This window comes from Nyctereutes procyonoides, unplaced genomic scaffold (assembly GCF_905146905.1).
Source record: "Nyctereutes procyonoides isolate TBG_1078 unplaced genomic scaffold, NYPRO_anot_genome, whole genome shotgun sequence".
NCBI classification, from domain to species: domain Eukaryota; kingdom Metazoa; phylum Chordata; class Mammalia; order Carnivora; family Canidae; genus Nyctereutes; species Nyctereutes procyonoides.
In genome coordinates, this window is record NW_026575140.1 from 20,133,639 (window position 1) to 20,149,859 (window position 16,221).

Genomic DNA, 16,221 nt, shown 5'->3' on the forward strand with positions numbered 1-16,221 from the left:
AAGCTTAGGACTCAGATCCCAGATATTCGGTGTATAGACACAGTTTTTTTGGTTGAGATAAAGTCAAGTCTTTGGCTATTTTGGGAGGACACAAAATTGCCCCAAGTTTTGTTTGCTTTCCTTAGTTTAGCAGAATTCATTAGAGTCTAAATAAATAAACAAACAAACCAGCAAAAAAAGGAGAGAAGTTCACTCTGTGAGCTCTCCTTTGTGTGTAGATCTTAAAAGTCTCAGCCCATTTATTTGCTGCTGAGAGGATGAATTAATGTGAAAGGGAAAAGAGGAAAAGATACTCTTCTAGCCAGGCATACCTGGTTTCATTTGTGCTTACTGCCTTCAAATTCTCTGCACACGCACGCGTTACACGTGCACGCTTCACATGCTATTTTGTGCATTTACGCATAATATTCTCAGGCAATCAACAAGGTGGAATAATGATTTTATCCGATCGCTGCATTCTATCGCATTGCAACAAACATTCGGTCACTTTTCCCTTTTCCCGAGGCATTTAGCGATGCCAGTGGTGATTTATTATTCTAATAATGAAATAACATACAGTGAATGTTTTCATATATGGAGTGCAACCTAACTCAAATAGACTCAGAAGTGGAATCCAGAAGGAGGAACAAAGTGTATGAGCCCTTCATTGCTTTTCTGGGATTTTCCCATGCTACTTTTCAGAAGGATGATACCAGTTTGCAATGCCGCCAGGTGGGGGGCGACCATGCTGATTTGTAATAAAAGTGTTTCTCTTTCATTTTCCTAGTTTGGGCTTGTTTTGACAGTAGGGCTGATAACCGCAGTAGGAGCAGCTAGTATTCTTGAGACCAATCATGGGAGAGCCATAGAGTAAGTGCTTTAGAAACATTGTTCATAGTGGCTAAAGGTCCATGTTCTGGAGGCTGATGGCATGAGATCAAATCCAGATCCTACCACTTAATCTCTAATTTGCGTCCATTCCCTCCTTGCAAATGATTCATAATGGTTTTACCATCTGAAGACCAAGTGAGTTTATATAGTAGAGAGCCCAGTAAGCACTGGGGAATGTTGATTATTCCCAATAGTGGGTGTTTTTCATTAACCTCATCGTACAGGTGAGAAAACTGAGAGAGGAAGAGGTTGGCTCTGGGTCACATAGCTCCTGAAAAGTGGGGCTGGGGTTCCAAGTACAGGGACCCTTGCCCCAAGGGCCAGAGTTTCAGGAACGCAGCAGGGAGCAGCACCCACATCCAAGGGGCAGTGTTACTGCTGCCGCTGAGTTAGACCGAGGCAGAACCAGGTGCAGAAGATGAGAACATGAGGCTGCTGTGACTCGCTGGAAATGCCATGAGCTAATTCCTTGTTTCCAAGACAAACAAGATAGCTGGGTTTTGTTTTGTTTTGTTTTTTTATGTTATTATTTTCTTCATCCTTGAGATCTGAAGGTACTTCTGTATGCATGTGTTCCGTAGGATCGTGAAATCCCCCCTAGATTACATAGGCCTGGTGGGTGGCAATCCCATGGGGCACACCCAGAACCCCACAAATGCCTTCCTTGCCTCAGGAAGGCTCTCTATAAATACTTACTGACCTGAATTTCTCCTAAACATTACCATAAACACTTTCAGTTATTTCTTAATGTACTCTGGTCATAACTGCTTAGTCAATTATTTTTATTAGCATAACATTTCTTTTAAGCATAATGATGTTAGAAAAAACAGAAACAATGTAAGCACATTTTCTCAACTGTGGCTGATTGTGTTTTCTCTCTCTCTTTTTCTTTTCTGGACTTCCTTTGCAGATTTGATGAATTAATTGTGCATTTCCCAAGAGGGACGTAACATGGATTGAAATTTGTCGCTTATTCTATAATGTTTAGTTTCTATTCTAGTTCCAGGGGCTATCCATTGAGACGGAAGTTTGAATATTGCCAAGGGCTCATAAAATTGCTTATATAACCTACTTTCTCCAGAGAACCTGACTTCAATTTTTGTAATGAATTAATGCCTTCTTCCTCCCCCAATCTCTTTGCTCCGATAGCTATTTGTGGAGACCACTGATGTCAATGGCAAAACTCTCGAGGGGCCAGTTCCTCTGGAAGTCATTGTGATTGACCAGAATGACAACAGACCAATCTTTCGGGAAGGCCCCTACGTTGGCCATGTCATGGAAGGATCACCGACAGGTATGTTAGATTGGCTTACATTAGCATGATGGCTTGGGAAGTGGAAGCCTGTGACCTTTGGGGATTCTAGAGACAGTTTTGTTGCTGTTCCCACTCGTTCATATGCCTCAACACCCCCATGTTATCTCCCTGGATAGAAATGAGAGCTGGAAATCTGCAATTCAGAACATGACTGGGGTGTCGCAGGCTATGAACATCTCTTGCTTCATCTCCGAAAGCTACCTTTGAAAGATGGCCAACAGCTAAGTTTCTCTAATGCGTGGCTGATGATGGACACTGTAAATATGTAGCTCACCCTTGCGAGGGCCCAAGTTTGCGCTTTGTGGTGTGGTACGGCTTTGAAGAAAATTAAGGTCCCTACTCCAAGCTCCTTACTTACTCCTTTCATCATTGTCTTTTCATAAGAGCTATTTTGGGGGAAAAAAAAACAGGTAGGACTTTTTTCCCTTACACAAGGTGCATGGAGAAACCTTTTGTCTTCAAAGGGCCAAAGGCAAGACATTTTATTTCTCTCTCTGGAAATACATGCACCTACTGTGATGTTACTACAGAGCTCCTCTTATCTGTTTCCCACACTTAACCTTTCTATCAGGGAAGGTTGCAGAATTTAGAGCTCTCTTTTTTGGTGCAAGAGATACTAATAAAAGCATTCTGTGACCGGCAGTAGAAGTCACTGCTGAGTAGGATGCTTGAGGAAGTGAAGAGCAAAGTAGAAAAATTCCTATTATGAGACTGGACTTTGATTTTAAGCTTTAAAATACATTTGAGTGAGGAAGCACCATAGGAAGAGTATCACTGTTGCTGTGTCTCGATTATGCCCAAACAAATAAGTCATTCGGCTGGTCAGGCGGGAGATGGAAGCCTGAGCACTGCTTTGATGGTTTATTTTCCCCCTTCACCGAATTGATGGGATGTATCAATAACATGTAGATCTATGAGGCTCAGTGAGCGTTGTCATGGTAACCTGCCTAGACCACCCCTTGAGTAATTGTATGCAAGGTGCCTAAACCTCCCTTCAGCTTCAAGAAGCTGGGTCTCCCAGCACCTCTTCAGCTCCCCAGGGGCAGGAGCCTAGCTCTCCCTTCTGGGATTTGAATGCATTCTGTAAAAAGGATCTGGGATTGCCCATGGGTGCTAGGGGGCGTTTGGAGGAGCCCAGGAGGTGAAAGAGTATTATAGGCCAGAAAAGATGGGTAGCAGGCAGGTGAAAGTAGGTCAGATCACTTTCAGGCAGACCTTTCCCGTGCCTCCTCTCCTCCATGGCTGCTTTTGGTGGAAAGAGGGCTTCTGGTAGGTAGGAGAGACCCTGGAATTTGGGTCCAATGTTCACAGATTATCTTCTTAAACAAGCTGATGTGCAGGATGAGTCAGGGGAACTGATGGGGAAAGCTATTAAAGAAGCTGGAGTTTGTGCAGAGCAGGAAAATGATTCCCAGTTTCCATCTGTGGTGCCGGGCCCTGTCTGTGAGTGACTGGAATTCAAGCCGGGCCAAGAAAGTGTTCTAAATGTAAATGACAATGCTTACGTCGGAGGCGGCTGTGAGCGTGTGCGTGTCTTTGTATATTATGTGTGTATATGATTAGACAATGTCCAATTTTCCTCCCACTGTGCCCTTCCTTAAAGTTTCAGAAAGAATTTCAAATTTTATTGCTTTATATACATGTCACATTTCCAAAGAAAAATGGAATCCTTTATGTACACTGAATTTCTTAAAGCACAAAGTAATTCGGTTAGTGTGGACGGATCTCCAGCAAAACATAAACCACCTCCAACTTTTATTTATGATTGGTATTATCCTATAAAAATACATAAAGACTCGGGTATCTGTGTGGCTTCTTTCAGCTACGCAGAATTTGGCCTGAATCATTGTTTTTTTTCCAGCTCCTCTGGGTCTGGCTATAAAGCAGGAATTGAAATAGATTCATTCAACTTTGAGGTCAAGAATGTGGAAATGCTGTGGGAAACCTTTAGGATAAAACCTGCTTAGGTCACCTAGAACCTTCTAAGGGATCTCAGGCATAATGACCCCCGAAGCCTCCATAAGGGTAGAATTTCCAACCTAAACCATTTACAAGTTGGAGCAATGAACCCTGATCCGCTATGGGAATGATGGCCTCTCCTATTTCAGCAATGCCCTGCTCCTTTGTGCTGGGTGGAATCCTAGGTATCATAGACACTGGAGTGGATCCATTTTACAGAAGATACTGATCCCAGGAAGAGCTCAGTGACTTTGCCCCTTTCTCATCAAGAACAGATGGGGGGCAGGGCTCCATGTGTATCATCTACCTTCAAATCATGTGCTCTTTCAAGCATCCCACAAACTTCATGATGAAAACAGCCATCAAACTACAATACCGTGGAGTTGGGCACTTAGCGTGTGCCAAGATCTTTATGACGTTGTGTCCTTTCCACCACTACACCATTCCCTGCCCTGAGGAGTCATTACCACTCCATTGGGGTACCATTACCCCATCATATATGTGAGAAAAGTGAACCTCAAAGAGATCCAGACACTTGTGCAAAGTCTCACGGCTGGTGGGTGAGTGAGCATCTGTGCCCATGTCTCTGGCTCGAGGTGCGGGCTCTTTCCCACATACATACATGTATGGAGTTAGCCACCCTCCCTCCCCTTCTTCACCCTTCTCCCTCCTCCCCTTCTTTGCAGTCCTAGCCAGAGGGAAAGTATTTGCTCTATCAGAGGAACTGGAGCTCCTAACAGAAAGTAAAGAGCTCTTCTGACCAAACGTCCAGCTCATCGAATCATTTCTGGCAAAATGTGTACTGTTGCTCAGTCTCTGGCATTGAACAGTGTTACATGTAGGCCTTGCTGTCACTCACATTGCTTTCTTCTGAGTTCAAGTCATCGGGGCCAGCTTGGTGGGGTGTGACCTGCACAGCCTCGCAGGGCCCCACACTCAGAAGGGCCCAATGTTTGGTATTAGCCTCTGCCATCACCACCTTAAAACTCTTAATAGGTATTGAACAAGGGTCCCTGCATTTTCCTTTTGCACTGAGTGCCCCCAAACTGTGGAGCTAGTCTTGAGCATGGCACTACGGCCCAAAGCTGGTGTGATGCTCCACTCAGCTCCTTGACCCATTGACATCTTGGGCAGCTTACTGAACCTTCTAGAAGCCTCAGTTACCTTGTCTGCAAATGGACTGGGTGCATGATAGTACCTGCCCTAGAGAACTGTACGCAAGGATTAAATGAGACAGTGCTTCACTCAGCACATACAACAGAACAAAGGTTCAACAGATGCTAGTGCATCCTTAATGCCACCTGTTATTATTATTATTCCTGCAGCATACCATTTGGGGGAGGTAAGGCAAAAAGACAGGCAGTTTGTGTGAAGGAACATTCATCTCCCAACAAACCGAGCATCATTTTCATGTTCCAGTGTACCTGGATATGCCATCAGCACCAATCCATCATGGAGTAAGGTCACCCATATTTATCTGTGTGTGCAGACAGGAGACCATTTCCAGCTGCTCAGCACTAAACTCCAGGGTATTGTTTTGGGGAATCAGTACTGGATGAGGGAAGATCAACAGCAAATAATGGTCTTTGAACTTCGCAAATTATGAGCTATTCCTTTTATGGAGTCACAAGGCATTGATTTATGGGACCCAAGCCCCGGCCCTGGATGCTCTGTGGGGCCAGCCAGAGCTCTGTGTGGTTCTGGTGTTTTCTGAATGTGCAAGGCATGCCTGGACCTCATGATTAGGGATAGAGGCCTGGGACCCTTGTAGTTCCTGGAGAGCACACGTGCCAGGGCCCCACAGTGCCTACTGGCACCAACTCCCCAGTGTCTTGCCAGTGCTAGTCTTCTGGGCACCTATGAGCACGGCTAACTATGAGATCCTGAAGTGAGGGCTGAGGGCATGTGGTTTACCTGGGAGGTGCAGGATACCAGATGAGGAGTGCTACGGAGAAGGGAAGGGTGACATGGGGCTCAATCTCATGACCCTGAGATCATGACCAGAGCCAAAACCAAGAGTCCGACCCTTAACCAACCGCACCACACAGGTGCCCCGACCCTTCTCTTTAAATAGGGATCAGGACCTGGAGGTGCATATTCTGACTCCTGAAAGAGATGCCTGTTACTGACATGTGTGCTGACACTTCTTGAGCAGCTGGAGAGGAGTAGAGATGAGCGGCTAAATCCTCTTTGGACTTCTGAGCACACAGGTGCTCTTGCCCTCTTTGGCTTCCTCTCGTGTTCCCTGTTTTTTTCCAACCAGTATCATGACTGAGCACCTACTCTGTGCCAGCACTATTCTGAGCTCTGAGGGGGCAACTGAGGACCTGTCAGCCAGTGTTCATTCCCTCCTGGTTTGCATAGCCAAGCAGGGAGACTGGTGACAAACAAGAATTGAAATGTGGGGAGCGCTACAATGCAGCCACACGATCTTTATCCCAGCAGGTGCAGTCCAGCTTCCTTGAAGAGATGCTGTCAGGAGGGTAGGGCTTTTGTAGTTTTTTTCCCCCCTCTGGGATCCACCTGAGTTTCTGTTATTCAAGACTCAGTACGTCCATTTTTTTAAAAATTCTACCATGACAGACATGAGGAAAAACTTCCAATCAATAGGCCTTTGTGACAAGAGGCTGTCCTGAGATCTCAGCTCTGCCTGGTACTTGCTATTTTCCAAAGCAGCTCTGGCTACATGACTATGGTTTTGATATGTGATAGTTGATATCTGAGGCCTAGCGCAGCACAAACCCTCAGGTGGTTGGTATGATCTGGTCATAAAGCTGCTCGTGGCCTCCTGGTCACTTGTCGTGGTTCCTGCAGTGTGGCTTCTCTGTCCACCAGACTGTCCAGTTCTCCTTCACCGGTACTTTTGGACTTTCATGTGGAAGGTACTTCCATTCTCAACCATCCCAGCCAATCCTCTGGGCTCTGGAATGTTGGGCACATGAGTATTTGGTTTTTTGCTTGTTTCCTAAGTAGATGTTTTTCTTTTAAAAATAAATCAATTCAGCTTTTTTTTTTTTTTAATTTTTTATTTGTTTATTTATGACAGTCACAGAGAGAGAGAGAGGCAGAGACACAGGCAGTGGGAGAAGCAGGCTCCATGCACCGGGAGCCTGACGTGGGATTTGATCCCGGGTCTACAGGATCGCGCCCTGGGCCAAAGACCGGCGCTAAACCACTGCGCCACCCAGGGATCCCTCAATTCAGCTTTTGTTCATCTTTTTTAAGTTAAAAAAAAAAAAATCCAATCACCCTCAAATCTCACCATCCAGAGAAAACCACAGTCGCCATCTTGGTGCATATAGTTGCAGGGCTGTGTCTGGGCATGTCTCCACCCAGGAATGCTCTACACAATTTGATAGAAACAGAGCTGTATGTTCCTTTCTGTAACTCGCTTTCTTCACTCTGCAGGGTCATATGGACTTTTTTGTAAATCAATAAATGTCAAGCTACATCATTGTTTTAAACAGCTAGTGTCTGGATCTGCCATCATCTAGTTAGCCATCCTATATTGATTTAAGTTTTTTCATTTTTCCATACTTACAATCAGATCTACAGGAGAGAACACATCTCCTCCTATGTGTGTGTCAATCTTTAGGATAAACCCATTCATGTGGGACTGGCAGGATAGAGGATGAGCTTATTACCTTTCAGTGGATGTCAGGGTGAGGCTTCTGATCAAAGGATCACATCTGCATCTTGGCCAAGCTCATGCTTGAGGATAAAATAGTCTGTCTTTCCATTCACATTTGAACATACTGGTGGACATTTTTGGTTTTTTTTTTGTTTTTGGTTTTGGTTTTGGTTTTTTTTTTGTTTTTTGTTTTTTTTTGTTTTTTTTTTTGTTTTTTTTTTTTTTTTTTTCTGGATTATACCCAACATCTCCAAGCCTTTGTGGCCATTTCTCTTGCTCTATCAATAGGTCATGAACTGCCAGGCTCTGGAACCCTCCCTGGATTCTGTGATCAAGAAGAGAACTAAAATTGTGGATCCTGTTCTTCTCCCTGGGTCATCATTAGAGTCTTAGCTGAAGGGAGGTGCCCAAGAACAGATGTCATTAATGTGCTGCAGTGCCATTCAGTTTGTATTAGGCGGCACTTGAATTATGGTACAGATCACTCCAGGGCGGTTGACCCTAAAACAAAATTTATGAGTAATATAATCCAATCAGAGACCTCTTCCCAAAGGGAAAATTTCAGAAATAAAGCATATCAAAAGTGTTGAGTTATCTGAAGCTTGCTAGCTGCTCAAGAGACTGAATCTCTGCCAGGTTGCTGCTAACCATGCCTGGGGACCCCAGGTGATGTCTTACAGGGGGCTCCAAACCAAGCCAATCAGCAACCTTGTCACAGCCACCAATTTCCCCTCCTTTATACCCCAGCTCGTCTCTGATGGACATCACTGCACATTTTAGACCCATTGATCCAGGCCCACTAGAGCGTTTGGGGTACTAGAAGACTTTCTGAGACACGGGTGAAAGCCTGGACCCCTTTATTCTGTTAAAAGGATATCCAACCACAAAACTGTGTGTCTCATCTTTAGTGTGGGCAACTTTGGAAACAACTCTTTTCATTTTTATTCCTAGCCCTCTCTCCACCTAACTTCCTGTACCAACCCATGGGGTGAGAGACCAATTCAAGAGGCACACAACACATAGTTTCTTGAATCACTCTTCTCTCTAAGAGGAAGTCTTGTTTCTGGCCAGCCTTGTGTGTCTGTCTCCCCACTGCCAATCCTCCATCATCCTCATCCTCCTTCATGTAAGATCTCCTAGGCACTGAGAACAACCTGGGACCTGGAGAGATATAGCTATTGTAGTCATGGAGATTACTTCCTCCTAAAAATTAACACTTGGCAACCGTGCTGCACTAATTGATATACTTCAACCTGGAGCTGGGAGTCATCCCTCTACCACTCTACATGTGGGAGGAAGAGGATTTATGACATCAAATAGTGAAAAATAAAATAATTAATGAATAATCAAAATGAAATAACATTTTAAAGTGGAGGGAGGGGAAAAGAAGCATCAATAGCTTCAGAAACTCGTGGGTGTTCTTAGCCAAAATGTAAATTGGGTGACAGTTGAGCAACTGCAAAATAAAAATGAGAAAGTTCATGAGTTCTTATGGCAGAGAGCATGGCAGACACCAAAGCCTTGAAATGCATCCCTCAAACTGAGGGATCCACTCTGAATTGCCCAGGAATGTTTAGTGCTGCAAAGGAGTAAAGCCCAGTAGCACATCCACAAGGGCATGAAAGAGTTATAATTTCAGAGAAACTTCTACTTCACATCAGTTCCAGTTGACCACTTCGTTCAGCTAAACCATTCAACAAATATTTATTGGGCAGCTTCTATGAATCAGAGAATGTTCTAAGTGCTAGAGATATGGCAACGGCCAAGACTATTTAGGGCTCAACTCTTAAGACACTTGCATTTTACTGGGAACAGAACAATAATTAACAATGAAACAAGATAATTTAAGTAATTTGGATAAAATAAGACAAGGTGGGGCAGTCCGGGTGGCCCAGAGGTTTAGCGCACCCTTCAGCCCAGGGCGTGATCCTGGAGACCCGGGATCGAGTCCCATGTCGGGCCCCCTGCATGGAGCCTGCTTCTCCCTCTGCCTGTGTTTCTGCCTCTCAATCTCTCTCTGTCTCTCATGAATAAATAAATAAACTCTTAAAAAAAAAACTTAAAAAAATAAGACAAAGTGATGTGATAGAATGAAGTGAGGTCAAGAAAGACCTCTCTAAGGAGGTGACATTTAAGCTAAAACCACTGAGAATAAAAGAGCCCACCATTGTAAAGGTATAGGGCCAGCATGTTCCAGGCAGAGGGATCAGAAAGTGCAAAGGCAAGCAGAACAGACAGAGGGACAGAGTAGAGGCCAGCGTGGTAGAAGGATGTCAGCAAGAAGAGTGGCAGGTGAGTTCAAGGAGACAGGGAAGCATAAGATCAGAACAGAAGTTAACCAACCTTGGGCCAAAGCTGTCCCACTGCCTGTTTTGTTTTGTTTTGTTAAAGAAAGTTAATGAAGTTTTATTGAAATACAGCCATGCCAATTCATTTAAGCCTTTGACTATGGCTGTTTTCCTGAGCTGCCATTAGACATGAATAGTTGGAACACAGATTATGTGTCCCCCAAAACCAAATATATAAATAACCTAAATACAGATATATTTTTTAAAAAATGAAATATATATTTAAAATATTTTAAAATCTTTTAAAAATAAATACATCTATTTTTTACTTTGCCCTCTACAGAAAAGTTTGTCAGCACCCTGGGTTAGAGGTCTGTAAGTTTTGATTATATTTTGTATTTAGTAGGAAGGCCTTGGGGGATTTAAGGAGGACAGTGGTAAAGTTTGATTTTACTGTTCAAAGAGGACATAAGCTCGTCTGTGTAGAATGGTAGTCGGGCAGCCAGGGCCACTTCAGCCTTCAGGATCGAAGGTGTCAGAGGCCTGGATGGTGTAGAAACAGTGGAGGTGGAGAGAAGAGGTCATGTAAGATTTTGTGGTGAACCCATGGTGGATGGGGGAATACTAAATGTTAACTTATTTTCTGGTACTGGATTACTGTAGCCGATGCTATCCATATGGAATTATGGTAATACTGTAAACCTTAACAGTTTTATAAATTTTCCACAAGTACATTCTAGATTTTGCCTTTAGTTTTCTTTCTAAGGCATAAGCTGTGGAGCAGGGGGACCAGATTATCTTCTCTTCATTCTCAATTTTCTGCATTTAGCAGAGTTCCAGACACATGGTAGCCACTCAGTACATTTCATGCAAGAACAAATAGGCCCAAATGGCAGAAAATATGAATCACCTGAAGCTTCCCTTTTTATTTGATTTGTAAATAAACGTTGACTTTATTGGCGATTTATTCATTACTTCAACAAATATCTCTGGAGTGCCTGTTAGGTATGAGAATATGCTGCTGCTCAGGAAGGATGAAGTTGGATGAGGGTGTTGCAGAAAACAGACACAGACCCTGACTCCACAGAGTTGCAGACTTAAGGAAAGCAGACAATAAATACAGCCTGCTGCACAGGGGAAAGGCAGGAGCCCCTGGGAGGCTCTCAATAGGAGTGAGGAGCAGGGACGATAGTGCCTGCCCCAGCTAATGAAACCGTGGTAGTGACCAGTATAATTTTTCTAGTACTGGGTATTGGCCTAGGTTCTATACCTCTCTCTCAATGAAATCCTTGCAATTCTTTTTATAGTTGAGGAAAGAGAAGCTCAGGGAGGTTAGGTTACTTCCCCAAAGTCACACAGCTAATGGGAGATAAAGCTGGGATTCACATTCCCAGTAACTCCTGCGTCCTTTCATCTCCTTTCCATCTATAATACCCACTGTCCTTGAACCACTTCATCTAGGAAAATGTTAAGATCAGTTCAGATCTGCCACCTGGGGTCTGGAGAACATTTTCTTATATGTACATGTGGGCGTGTGTATGCATATATTGTGTGTGTGTGTGTGTGTGTGTGTGTGGATGAAGGAGAAAGAGGGAAGAGGGAATGTCATTTTATTATAGCTTAGCTGGTCAGGGAACTGACACAGCCCTTAGTTATGAGTGGTGGCCTTCTCAAACAGAGCCAGATCCTCCCCCTAGCGGTAGTTTGGCAGAGACTCAAGGAGGACCCTTCTCGAAGATTCATAAGGCATGCTAGACCATCAATCAAGATAGTCTACAAATGTCGGTTAGAAAAGATTTATAATCAGCAGAGAGCTTGATAAACCAGCTTTTACTGCAGCACCGTTGTGCTAAGAATACCATCCCTTCGGAGGGCAGAGTGCAAAGTGCTGTCTCCATCTATCTATACAAATACTGTTGAATCCCTTCGCCGTAATATATGGACAGTATGCTAAGAGAAGCCCTGAGTAATTTATGTATAGAACCACCTCCCTTCATAAGTAAATGGAAGAGATTCAATATTCTAAGCTCGCCGGGAAGAGGGCATATAAAATCCCTTTCAAGTATATGTTTTATAAAATATAGGTCATGAATTGAGTTTTTCAGTATCAAAGAAAAAATTTTAATAGACTTACAGCTTTCTTGCTGTAATTATGGCTGCATTTTTTTTTCAAGCCCAGCGTAGTACCCAAAGCTATTTTATCATTCAGAAGACTGGCTCTTTTCAAAGATTTCTCAGAAGTTTGGTTTGGGGGATTTTCAATGTTTTCTTCTCGCTCTGGTTTTCCACTTGTGTTCCACATGCCAGTTTTTATCTGTTAGGTTTGTGGTTAGAAGTGGCTGCTAACCTGGAGACCCTCTTGGTGAGGAGTACAGGGCAGTGATCATGTTTCTGTGGTTGACTTCTTCGTTTTTAAGAAAGGTGTCTAGAGAGTGATAGAGGACCTGCCCCCCCCTCCTCAAAATCAGACTTGGTGAGCTACTCACCAGCCATCCCTCTGCTTCCCTTCTTGCGTCTGCAATCTGACCCCCTCCTTCTCTGCTGAGGAGGTTCTGTGCTTGTTGGCTCCCACCAAAGTCCTAAGCCAGGGTTAGAGGTGAAGGCTTAAACAGTAACTTACATATAGGAAACTAAGTTGGCCAGGTCCTTTCTGTGTGTGACACATCATCCTAGGATGGCTGCTTAGACTTTTACTAGTTTAGGAAAGTGTGTTTGACAAGTTTTAACTTGAAACGTTGACCCATGCACTTAAAACAGGTAATCCAAGAGACCTATGCCATTGCTGTCAAAGACATACATCATGTGGATTCAGACACCATAGGGTAGTGGTTCAACTGCAGATGATTTGCCCTCCCCCAGCCCATCCCCTCTGACACTTCTGGTTGCCACACTGGGTGAGGGGAGGGTGCAACAGGCATCCAGGAGGTAGAGGCCAGGGGTGCTGCTAAACATCCTACAACATACAGGACAGCCCCCACGATGAAGGATGATTTGGCTCAAGATGTCAATAGTGCCCAAGTTAAGAAACCCTGCCCTAATAGGAGAAAATGAAGAATTTGGGTTATGAAGGCCACATCTGGAATCTGGAGGATTGTAGGCATTGGTTAGTGCCCAGGATGAGCGATGGCCAGAGTCTATTCCTCTAAGAAAGATTTGGTAGCATGTAGCTGCAGTGCACAGTAAGCACGGCTTGTGGGAGACCCTGGGCTGGGCCCTGTGCCAAGGGCTTCCTGAGCATTATCCCACTGACTCATTTCATATGATCCCATGAAGCAGATGCATGATCATCTCATACTGCCAATGAGGACACCAAAACTTAGAGAGATTAGGAAACAATTTTTCCAGGACAGCAGAGACCTCTCCCTCAATATCCATTCCACTCTGTGTGAGTAACAGATCCCAGTGCCTGACAGCAGCAGTGTGTCCATATGAAAACTCTACTGGCCAAGCTCCCTCAGAGCTAGGTGTGGTGGTGTGATGACGTGCCAGCCAGTGAGCTACAAGCAGGGTGTTTTGTTTTGCTCCCAGAAGGAGCTGGGAGCCACGGGAGCTGGGAAGAGGGCCTTTTTGTCCTGGCTGGAATGAGGCTATGGGGGCTAGACCTCAGGTAGCCCCTGTGCTTCGTAAAGTGGCTTTGAGGATGGAAAACATGATGAAAGACAGAGACAGGATTCTGTTGCCCGTGGAATGTTACACTAGCCTGCTCCAGAATTATTTCAAATGAGACAGTAATGAACTTCTGTCTCATTTAGCTCACTGTTATGTTGGCTTCCCTGTATTGGTCACCAAATCTAATAACAGCTGACATATACAGTGTCACTCAACCAATAAGAATTACAGCCCAGGGATCCCTGGGTGGCGCAGCGGTTTGGTGCCTGCCTTTGGCCCGGGGCACGATCCTGGAGACCCGGGATCAAATCCCACGTCGGGCTCCCTGCATGGAGCCTGCTTCTCCCTCTGCCTGTGTCTCTGCCTCTCTCTCTCTCTCTGTGACTATCATGAATAAATAAATAAAATCTTAAAAAAAAAAAAAAAGAATTACAGCCCAGACAATTTGACTCCACATCATGCTTTTTAACTGCTGTGCTATCCTGCCCGAGACATTTGAACCCACTTACTCCTCTCTGTGTATTTCATGCCACCGGTTTTTGTATGGTAATTAGAAAATTGAGTCTTTATTGGGACGAAAATAGTCTTTGTCTCCTAACTCTATTATCTCAGAGTTCTTTTCAGAAAGCATTCTGAGGTCTCTGTCATGAGGTATATTTTATTAGATTAAAAACATACTCAGTGCCCCATGATGGAAACTTCGTTAGCATAGTGGTTTTGATTTTCTCTTATCACTGTAATTTCAGATCTGAGTCCAGCCCTGATGGTCCCAAAATACTCCAATAATGCACATGATCATGTCGCTGCCATTTACATCACTGTGCTGGTCTCATGTTCTCATTCCAAGGACTAGGGAGAGAAGGGAAGGATACAGGAATGTTAAGAGAGCTCTAGAAGATTTTCAGAGAATATTAGTATTTTTTGCTTGCCAGTGAGTCAACTGGAAATGCATCATGAGGATGTGCCTGTCAGTCCATATAGGAGATCAATATGTTCTAACAAGAGTGCAGCGCAGAGGTTGAGACCACTGACTCCTGTGTTCAGAAGATCTGGTTTTCAGTCACATTTCCACTACTAATTGAGAGCCCTCGAACATGCTATTTTACCTCTCTGAGCTTTGGGTAACTCCTCTGCAAAATGAGGATAATGATAGTGCCCTCAAAGGGGAGCTGTTCAATGAGAAAGTAAATATCAAGCCTTGAGCACCATCCTAACAAAACAAATACTACATATGTCATAAATATTAGCCACTACCAACCACTTTTTTCCCCCAATGGTAGAACATGGTGCTGTTACCTAGCATCTTGCAGGGGAGAGAAGAACTCTGCCAACCAGTGAAGCCAAATTCCAGTCCTGGCTCTTTCTCTTTCAGCTGTGCGAATTTGAGTGTCTATTTCCTTCTTTTGCATTGGTAAGAATCCACGGTGGCAGCATCTTGTATGAGTTTGAATTAAGCAAATTTGAAATGATGCAGCATGGAAATATTTTTTAAATCTCTTTTGTGCACAAATTTAGAACCACTTCCATCATCCCCAAGGGAAGCACTGTACTTATTAGAAGTCATTTCTCATCTCCTCCCCAAACTCCCCAGCCCTAGGAACCACAGATCTACTTTTTTGCCTTTATAGATTTGCCTGTTCTGGACATTTCATGTAAATGGGCTCATGCAATACGTGGTATGTTGTGACTGGCTTCTTCCACACGGCATCATGTTTACATCTGTGCATCTGTGTTGTATGGAGCATGTATCAATATTTCGTTCCCTTTTATTGCCAAAGACAGCTCAGTTTTTAAATAAATCTGCTTTTAACACAGTTGGTGCTGCCTTAACTTATATAGATGAATACATACCATTCTTTGTCAAGATTACTCTTGAATTATGCAAATTTTCAATTATTTGAGGTATTCAAAAATGTGTCCCTTACATAAAGCGTACCTGAGCTCTACTTATCTGGCAGTTTTGTTATAAGAACTGAATTAGATAACACATGTAAGTACATGGCAGCAAGGCCAAATATATGACTACCTCTCAAGAAATGGCCCCTCCCTGTTTTGCATGCATTTATGGCCCATCTACTTGCCATCTGCTTTTATGTTTGTCACCCTTGGGGATCCCCATCAATAAAGATTCCAACTGATTAAGTAAAAGATTTACTCAGAAGTGCTTTTTCTGAGGAGTTTGTTCACCAGGTATCCCAAAAATGGTTTTTTGGTGAAAAATCCAGTTTGCCCTAACATGTCAAGTTTCTGGAAAACTATCAGTGGTTCAAGTTAAATAGTCCTTCGTAAGTTTCCATCAGTATCCATACATTCATGAAGTAATCTCAAACCTTTACTTGTGTTAACTGGAGTGTGCTTCTATAATGGCAGGTGTCATTGTTGGGTGTATGAGCTTTAATGACAGACAGCTTTGGAAAACAACCACCCTATGGTCTTTATGACTCATTTCAGCAAGGTTTGTAAGTGAAAGACATTCACTCGTTCCCTCTCCTTTACTCTTGCCTTTGGCCTTGAGGTACCACATCAAACAGACATCTCTGCTCCTTGAA

General features: G+C 43.7%; 1 protein-coding gene across 1 annotated transcript in view; it reads left to right on the forward strand.

Annotated features, from left to right (window-relative positions):
- Window positions 1-16,221, forward strand: part of CDH13 (cadherin 13) — a 1,004,502-nt gene that overhangs the window by 619,021 nt on the left and 369,260 nt on the right. Inside the window, exon 6 of the mRNA XM_055304976.1 lies at window positions 2,020-2,164. Within this exon, the coding sequence (XP_055160951.1) occupies window positions 2,020-2,164 (145 nt within the window). The remainder of the gene's footprint in view (window positions 1-2,019; window positions 2,165-16,221) is intronic.